At 48.3% G+C, this 9,640-nt stretch overlaps 1 protein-coding gene across 1 annotated transcript in view; it reads left to right on the forward strand.

Annotated features, from left to right (window-relative positions):
- Nucleotides 1–7,894, forward strand: part of PLB1 (phospholipase B1) — a 125,817-nt gene extending 117,923 nt beyond the window's left edge. Inside the window, exons 54-55 of the mRNA XM_010840701.1 lie at nucleotides 5,937–6,011; nucleotides 7,547–7,894. Coding sequence (XP_010839003.1) covers nucleotides 5,937–6,011; nucleotides 7,547–7,750 — 279 coding nt within the window. The 3' untranslated portion in view covers nucleotides 7,751–7,894. The remainder of the gene's footprint in view (nucleotides 1–5,936; nucleotides 6,012–7,546) is intronic.
- The last annotated feature ends 1,746 nt before the right edge of the window (nucleotides 7,895–9,640 follow it).

Raw genomic sequence — 9,640 nt, forward strand, 5'->3', positions numbered from 1 at the left:
CACAGTCTGCCCACTCCTGGAACTTCCGTCATCTCTGTCCGTCCAGGACCGGGAATTGCAATTAGAACACTTTGAGTTTGCTCCCAACCCTACTTCCACAGTGGTTTTTTAAAATCAAAGTTAAAACAATATAATCCCTGGGAGCAGTTATGTTTCTCTTGATGATTTTTTGCTTTGCAGTCCAGTTGTCTTTCAGTGACTGAGTCATTCAAATTCATGCTTTTAACCACCCCCCGCCCCCGCCCCCGCCCCAGTAAAGGCTGGATATCTCTGCATGGTTTCCTTTCTCCCCCTGCAACCCTGGGGGAATCCATGGATTCCAAGGAGGGGCGGGAATGCTAAGCCCTTAGCCTTGCCCTCCCAGTGTCCCCGTCAGGGTATGGTTTTCCTACCTGCGGATATTTGGAGACTTCTCAGTGCCAGGACCCTCTGAGTCTCCTGGGACCGATGGCCATAGTGATGACTTGAGCGTTACAGGACCCACCTGTCTCATTCTGCATGATTTAATGTAGTTCTGGCCTTTCTCTTCCAAAGCAGCTCAGTAGGTCTTCCCATTAAATGCTTCTGTTTCATAAAAGCAAGTGGAAGGGATTTAGATCTGAAAATGAAAGGTAAATGCTGCATGGAGCCATATTATTGCTACTACAAGACTGTTCATAGCTCCCCAGCCATACCCCAAATTTGAAAAACAGCAGCAAACACAAAGCAAAACAAACCTAAAACTATATGTTATCCTGTGCTATATGATTTGTGGGAATAATTACATAGTCCAGTGTTTTCCTCCAAAAGTATCTCAGATATAAACCTACAGCATCATGCCAACTTCTCAGGTCATCTTCTTCCTGGAATTTCACCCCTAAAGTGACATAAAATAAGTGACAAACCAATAGGGCTGGAGAGGATCTTAGAGGTAGGTCATCGAGCCAGAATGTCCTGTAACTAAAATACAGAGACATGGAACAATTTGCGAGGGGTCAAACAGCAAGTGGCAGAACAAGGATTAGAACTCAGGTCTAATCACCAGGCATCCTGGCTACAGCACCAGCCTGATAAGCACATGTGTAACCGGTGAATTCATGTCTCATAATTAGAGGCCTATGACATAGTGTCTGCAGGCCTTGGCTGATACCCCGGGTGCCCCACTGTGGCAAAAGACACTCTTGAAACTGTTCCATCTCATGCCCCTCCTCTAGGAACAGTTTTTGCCTCCTTTTTCAGAGACTTTTGCAAAGCCAGAAACTCCAACAGCACTAGGGCATGTTTTTCTCTTCCATTTTCTTTTGTCTTCTTACGAACAGTCTCGTCGCCTCTTTTCTGATAACTATTCCTCCACTGCTGCCTGCTCCCTCTTCTGTGGAAATCTTACTCTCTTCTAACACTGACATCTCCCTGGGCATCTCCCCTACCACTAAACAGAAAACAATGCTAGCCTCCTAATTGACGTCCCTATCTCCAAGGCTTACAGCCATTAAAACAGCTCTGGCTGTGTATTACAGTTATTTGGGGGCTCTTAAAAATAATGAATACCTACAACCACTTTGTATGTCTACTAAAGCTGAACACACGTATTCCCTATAACCCAACAATTCTACTCCTACGTATATCCCCAACAGAAAGGTATACACACATTTCTTGTCCAAAAGATGGACAAGAATTTTCATAGCACCACTATTCATGACCACCAAACAGGAAACCCCCCAAATGTCTACCAGGATGGGTAAACAAACAGCACATTCATGCAATAAAATAACTTCACAGCAATGAGACTAAAACTTTAACAACATACAACTATACATATAAACTTCAAAAACAAGCAAATATATACATGGTCTTATTGGGACATGGAGAGAGCAGGAGGGAGCTTTTGAGTGTTGATCATATTCTGTTTCCTACCTGGATGCTGACTATGCGGGTATGTTCATTTTGTTATAATTTATCAGTGATTCATTTTTTATATTTGTTTCTATATGTATGTTAGCTTCAATTAGAAAGAAAACAGTGCCTGGGCCTGATCCCTAGGAATTCTGACTTTGTCTGGGGTAGCACCTAGATTCAATACTTTTTAGATGCTCCCGAGGTGATCATTGCATAGGGTTTGTGAATTACTGCTTTAGATCTCCTCTCCACAGGGCAACCATATGCTCTCCATAAATGAAATATGACCAAGTCACACCCCTGCTCTCAAATGTCCAAGGCTGGCCCCTCCCTGGGGAAGAAAAGCCAGGCTCCTTAGCCCGGCATGCCAGGCCTTCCGGGTCTTGGTCCCAGTTAACCTCTCCAGCAGCCACTCCTACCAAGTGATCTGCACTTGGCAATCCAGCAAAGAGTGAAGTTTCCTGCACCACCCATGCTGGCTCCTGCCTCTCTGTGTTTGCCTTTGCTCATCCCCTTCTCTCTGGCTGCCCTTTCTACCTCCTTCCCCTAACTAGCTCTGACCCACCTCAACACTGGCACTGGCACTCAGGTGCCGGCTTCAACAAGAAGCCTTCTCCAAGTCCCCAGAGCAGGCTAGAGCCCCCACCATCACCCTGGCCCCCTGGTACACACACTGTCTCAGTCCTGTCTTTTGCTACAGTGTCTGTATCTACAGTGTTGTATCCACAGTGTCTGTATCCACACTGTTGTATCCACAGTGTCTGTCCTTAGGAAAGGTGGGTTCTAGCAAATACAACTCCCCTTCCTGTGGGCTCCAGGTCTCTGTGACTCCAGTTCATCCATCCACCCACTAGGCCACTATTTCCTGAGCACCACGATGCCATAGGGGCTGCCCCAGGTGCTGGGGAAAAGAGATGCCCTGCTCTTGGAGAGCTTCCAGTCTAGTGGGGAAAAGAGATTTAAAAAAATAATCAACAAGGTAGTTTGTGACCACATTCAGGGCTTTTAAAAAATTAAAGCAGAGTGCTGGGACAGAGAGAAATGATGGGGAGAGGGAGGCCTCACTGGAGACTGACATGTGAACTGAGAACTGAATGTCAAGAGGCTGCCAGGCAAACTGAAGTCTCAGGCCGGGGTGTTCCAGGCAGAGGAAACTGGACCTGTGTGGGCCAGGAGTCAGGAATGAGCTTGAAGTGTGTGAGGCGCGTAAAGGCCAATGTGGCTGGAGAGAAGGGAGCAAGGTCAGAGAGGTGGACAAGAGCAAGGGCTGGGTCCTTGGATGGCTTTCGACAGGGGAGCCATGTGACCTGGTTTGCCCTCTGGCTACTGCATAGAGACAGCTAGGAGGGAAGCAAGAGAGGAACTCGACCATTAGCAAGCTGCTGAAAGTCCAGGTGGAAGGTGAAGGTGGCAGAGACCAGGGGATGGCAGTGGAGAGGGGAAGTCGCTGGATCTGGGATGTGGTTTGTACTGGCTGGTGGATGAGGTAGAAGAGGAATAAGGGATGACTCTTCAGTTTGGGGTCAAGGAATCTGGGTGGACAGTTGAGGTGCATAGAGAGAAATACAGTTGGTAGGGGAAAATCAAAAGTTCTTATTTTAGATATGGTCAGTGTGAGCTGCCTTCCAGAAGTCCACCTGAAGGAATCAGGTAAGGTGTTAAATGTATGATTCTGGAGTCCAGGGAGTCAGCAATGGAGATTTGGCGGGGTGGGTGCGGAGAGAATGTGGGGATGATTAGCCTAGAAGTGCCATTCAAGGCCACAGGATTGACTGAGAGCAACTAGAGAAAGATTAGGTGAAAAAAAGCATAGGGCCAACCACCAAACCCTGGGGCTTTCTTCCAACTTTTGGTCTAGCAACAGATGAGAAGGACAGGAGGAGGAGGGGGCAGGGAAATAACAGTGCTGTGTCTTGGGATCCAAGACAATTGTTTTGAAAAGGAAGCATCAACTTTGACATATTCTGCTGAAAAGTCAAGCAAGACAAAAAAGAAAGTGAGTGCTGAATCCAGATCACTGGTGACCTTGACCAGAGCTTGAGTCAAGTGATAGAGACAGAGAGAATGGGAGAGTAGGAAGTGCAGTTCAGTTCAGTCGCTCAGTCATGTCTGACTCTCTGCGACCCCATGGACTGCAGCACACTAGGCTTCCCTGTCTATCACCAACTCCTGGAGCTTACTCAAACTCATATCCATTGAGTCCGTGATGTTATCCAACCATCTCATCCTCTGTCATCCCCTTCTTCTCCCACCTTCAATCATTCCCAGCATCAGGGTCTTTTCCAATGAGTCAGTTCTTCACATCAGATGGCCAAAGTATTGGAGTTTAAGCTTTAGCATCAGTCCTTCCAATGAATATTCAGGATTGATTTCCTTTAGGATGGACTGGTTGGATCTCCTTGCAGTCCAGGGGACTCTCAAGAGTCTGCTCCAAAACCACAGTTCAAAAGCATCAATTCTTCGGTGCTCAGCTTTCTTTATAGTCCAACTCTCACATCCATACATGACTACTAGAAAAACCAAAGCTTTGACTAGATGTTCCTTTGTTGGAAAGTGCAACAGGGGCTAAAAACAACTCTTCTAGAACTATGGGGAATAAGAGTGAAGGCAGTCCAAAAAAAAAAAAAAAGGTGAAGGCAGCTGGTGGAGAGGTGGGAGGGACTTCAACCTGGGAGATAGAGGATAGAGTAGATTGTGTACCAAGCTGAAGGAATCAGTAGAAACAGATACAATCATCAAAACCATATGATTACTACCTTCCTCTACGCCAGTTAGTTCCTGGGTTCCTGGAATATCACTGGGAGTCAGCCAACCTGATCTGTGGCATCTGTTCTCTCTCTAGGTGGTTCTGTTACAATAGAAATAATGCTATGTTACCTATGTAAGCCACCTCCCGCTCACACGTGTTTCATCTTCTCATTTGATGCTCACAACACCAGATGTGGAGTTGTCCAGTCACAGTTTAATGCCCCACCCCTAACCCTGGGGTAGTTCTGGAGCCTGCCTAGCCCCACACAGCAGTATTAGCAGAGCCAGGACCCCAGCCCATGAGCCCACTGTGCTCTGTCCATTCACAGCAGCATCTCTCCCAGGACCAGAGCACCTCGTTCTCCTCTAATTGTTACTAACAAACAGGTACAAAAAGGCTTTAAGACACCAAAAAGCAAGGTCCTGGGCCAGGTGTGGTCATTAGCTGGCACAGTGGACTTTCACTTCCCTCCTGGGCAGTACGTGGGTGTCCGGAGCTGATGAGGTCAGGGACAGGCATGGAGCAGATCACGGGATGGGTGGAGGCCAGACGTTCAGGATGGAGTCTGGACAGGTGAGTGCCAGGGATCCATCTCCTTGGTGCAGGCCACGTGTCACAGGGCAGGGTACTGGCTAAAGAAGCTGGGGAGGAGGTTACAGCAGCCTCCAGCTCATTCTCAGAGGTCCCAGGATCAAATGCATTAAGCTAAACATGAGCCATAATTGCTCCCCAGGAGGTTTCAAGTAAACCTTTCCATCTATACAAAAAACACAAAAGTAGCTCAAGCAAGAAAGCTCCAATTTCTTAAGGATCAACAAGTCAAGCATAGTAATGATGTCATGGTAACCAGTGCATTTTCAAAATGTTCTTGAAATTGATTATCCCCAGACACTTCGAGAAGTTGGGAAATATGCTCATCACCATTTTTTAAAGTTGAAAATGCAGAGTATCTGCATTCACAGCCACTCCCAGGGATACAGGAGATGGAGGTCCTGAGCCCTGTGCCCCCCTACCCTGACTCATCATTTGCTGAGGCCTCTGAACGGATCAGACTCCCCTAGGTCTCAGTGTCCTTCACAGTAAATCCCAGATATAGTCTCAGGGTCCTTCTGCTCTGATGGACTCTGATTTGCCAATCTCTGAGTCATAAGTCAGGTCCAGCTCTGGCCTCAGGGTGGCAAGTGTCGGCCGTGGGTCTTGAGCCTTTGCTGGTTTCAGAAAAAGGGACGAACCTGGTGTGAGATACTCTTCCCTCCAACAGCGGTTGGGGCTCAGCCTTGGAGGAAATCAAGGTTTCCTTTTCTCTCTTCAGCTAGAACCCTTGGGCCATAAGACCACCTCCAACAACTTCACCTACAGCCGAACCAAGCTCAAGTGCCCCTCTGCTGTGAGTAAGGTCCCGCCTCTCTGGTATGCAACAGGAGTCCGACCTGGGGGAGGAGGGCCCTGGCCACCCAGAGGCACCAGAGTCCCCTGGGAGGCTCTACCATTGGACACGGTCATTCATGGCCACCCTTCTCAAATCTCACCTCCCCTCGCTGCCCCTGACATTTCTCAGGTCCTCCTGAGAAATGATGAGGGAGCCGGGAGTGAGGCAAGGGAGAAAGCACAGGCTCACTGAAGCAGGAAGAGGCCCAGGGGAGGCAGATGAGCAAACACTGGCCAGACCCTCATTACCCACCACGATCCCAGAGGGTCTGAGGCATCCTCTGCCTTAAACGTGTACCAAGGAGCCCTCCTGTGCCAGGCATGCTCCTGATACTGGGGGCTGCAAGGCAGAGAAATAAGACATCATGTCTGTGCTGGGTACCTGCATCTCTTTCTGGCTTTCTAGCACTCCCAGTGTCCAGGCCCAGACACCCTCCCCCAGACCACTGACAAAGCCCCCCACCTTGCCTCCCTGGCTCTTGTCTGCCTTCTCTGCCCATTCTGTAATCATTGCCAGACACAGAGTGGCATACCTGGAAGGAATTCCAATCTTGTCAAGACTGCTTGAAACCTTTCCCTGGTCCCCATGTCCCACCGAAGAAAGTCCAGACCGGAGGCCCACCTCCCTGTATCACCTTAGATACACGACTCCGCTCCTGGAAAATGGAGCCACTTCCCAAACAAGACCCACAATGGCCCCTGTCTGTGCTTCCACTTCGGCCATCTGCTCCCCTTGGAGGGTCATCCCCCATTTCCGCTGTGGAAAATGTTCATATCCTACAAGGCCCAGGTGTTGCCCCTTCTCTGCTGTTGTTCACCCTATCTCCTCTACACTCCCACCCCAGATGCATCCCAGTGTTGGTGTCTTTTCTCCGCATACCTCTCACAAGCCCTGACCCAGGCCCCGTGGTGATGTGATTATTTCTCAACACCTCTCATCTCCCAACTGGACCACGAACGACATCACATCTCAACCCTCAGGCACTCTCCGAGCTCCCAGCACATGCCAGCATGCCATCAGCCTTCACTGGGGGAACAGAACGGATCCAGGGAGGCAGGCCCTTTGCATTTGGGGTGCTTAGTCCACTGCAGAACCAGCTGTCCGTGCACCCCAACCTTCCCATTCACAGGCACCCCTGGGAAGGGAGGAGGGGAGTAGCTGTCCAGTGGCAGCCTAGAGGAAACAGAGGTGGGGGCTCTGCCAGCACCCCAGGTCTCCCTTCCATGGGTCACCTATCAGTTCCTGATCATTCAAAACTGAGTTGACAAGAAAGGAGGTGCTGGTGAGAAACCAAAAACCAAACCAAAAGTGTATCCACTTTGGATACCCCTCCTCATCCAAGGGGCTTGGGCTGAGTGTGGATGAAGAAGCTTTACAAATAAGAGATGGGCTGTGGAAACAAGGCCATTGCTCCATCACTGGGATAGAGACCACAGAAGCCTCAGATGGACGGTTTTCCAGCCCCTGACCCAGAACTCTCTCCTCCTCCACAGGAGAACCCCTATCTCCGCACCCTGAGGAACAGTCAGCTGCTCCAAGACCAGGCTGACACAGAACCCTCAGTGCTCTCCTGGGCCATGCCAGTGGCGGCAGGAGGTGGCCTGGTGGTTGGTGTCGGTGCGGTGATGACCTGGAGAGCCCTAAGAGGCCACCAGAAGGAAAACTCTCCCCTAAGTCTGAACACCATGAGCTTCTAGGCCTGCCAGCCTTGTACGGGCTCTCATCCTGAACTTCCCAGCCCTCCACATCGGCCCCCGTTTGCCCACTACAGAGGCCGCTCCAAAGCTGGGGCACAGGAGGCCAAATGGATAGTCGTGGCTTCCTGGGGCCTGGGACCTACCCTCCTGGAATTGGTGCATTTAAATAAAGGCCAAAGCTGTTCTATTCTTGAGTTTGCCTGCTTGAAGCACTCACCTTTCACCTCTTGCATGCTGCAGGTGTGGGAACTAGAAACTTTCATCTCAACCAGAACTGCCCAAGGGATGGCCAGCCAAGCCCAGACTGTCACCCTACAAGCCTGTCTTCCATCACCAAAACCCTATTTCAAATGTGGGGGAAATGCCAGTCACCATTGCCGGCCACCACTGGGTACAATCCAACACATATCTATTATGCACATTTCTGTGCTCAGGGCAAGGTAGAACACTGCAGTGCCTCCAAGGTTGCGCATGTCCTGGCCCAGAGATGCACTCTTTTCAGAAGATAAGATGCTCTGTGACTGTGTGACTCAGTCCTGGGGCAGCTGTGGGTTAATGTGTCTGCTCTTGAGAATAGAAGTTCCTTGGGAAAGGTTTCCCAGAAGACAGCAACTTTGAAATGTCATTTTACAAAAGGATTGGGATACGAACACTTCATATATCCTCAAACTTTCTCGAGGTGCTACATTTAGGAAAGAATCCCTCTTTCTACAGTACCAAGTTTATGAGAGAGCTAGACAGAGTCTGTTAACACAGCCTCCCTTCATTCAGCCCCTACCAGGGACAAGCCCCTCAGCTGAATTCTTACACAGATAAGCTCTTTTATTCGGCACAAAAACCTAGGGAGGGGATAATAAAAAACTCTGAAGACAGAGCTAGTGATTTCACAACATTGTCAATCCACTGAATGCCACTGAATTGCTCATTTTAAAATGGCTAATGATATGTCATGGGAACTTCACGTCCATAAAAAACAAGCAAAAGTCCATTAAATCAGGATCAACATATCTTTCTGATCCCAAAGCCTGAGATTTCAAAGAATATGATATATCATCTGAATGTGTGGCTTTCATCAAACCCCATTACCAACCTGAGTTCCAGTTTCTCAGACATTTCATCTATACAATGGAAAAATGGAAATAAGAGTATTTATTTTGCCTATCTCCCAGTCTTGCTTAAAAAAACAGAAGCTGTATAAAAGTTTTCTGTTCCTCTAAAACACTGCACACATGAAGGTGGGTCATTTGCTCTTCTATGAAGAGTTGAGCTTGGGTCTAGATTACTGGGGACTTAGGTTCAGAGATGGGTTTGGGGACTTGGGAGTAATGTGTGGATGAAGACTACTTGCCTTTCACTCACAGAGGTTCATCATCTTATTTCTCTTTGGCAAAAATGAATAGTCTCTCCAGAGGACCTCCCAGTCCCAGTTTTCTAGTTTCAATTTCTGCTTCTGAACAAGAGGAAATGGCATACCTGCCCCCACTTCTTCCTGTGGACAAAAAACAATGACTAAATAATCACACACCCTAAAGAACGACCACATCCCAGCTTGTGTTCTTGGCTTAACACAGCATAACAACCAAGACAACCCATGAGGTTGAATAATTCAATTTGTTTTTGATTTCCTAAGTTTCCATTTCAGTAGTTCCTACTTCAAAGAACCATGAAACTCACAAGTCTACCCTCACTTGGATTGGGATTGAAATTTATACTACCTGAGTAATCCAGGAGCCCCCAGTCTGAAAAATTTATGAAAGATGTGGTCCCACATGGGGAACCAAGGAACACTTTGGAGAAATAAAAGGAAACCCCCTCTGGAGGGACTCAACTACAAACCCACCCACATTCCCACCAAATCTATGCTAAAAAGCCGAAATTTAAAAATACATG

The sequence above is a fragment of the Bison bison genome, unplaced genomic scaffold (genome assembly GCF_000754665.1).
Source record: "Bison bison bison isolate TAMUID 2011002044 unplaced genomic scaffold, Bison_UMD1.0 scf7180017864145, whole genome shotgun sequence".
Taxonomy (NCBI): Eukaryota; Metazoa; Chordata; class Mammalia; order Artiodactyla; family Bovidae; genus Bison; species Bison bison.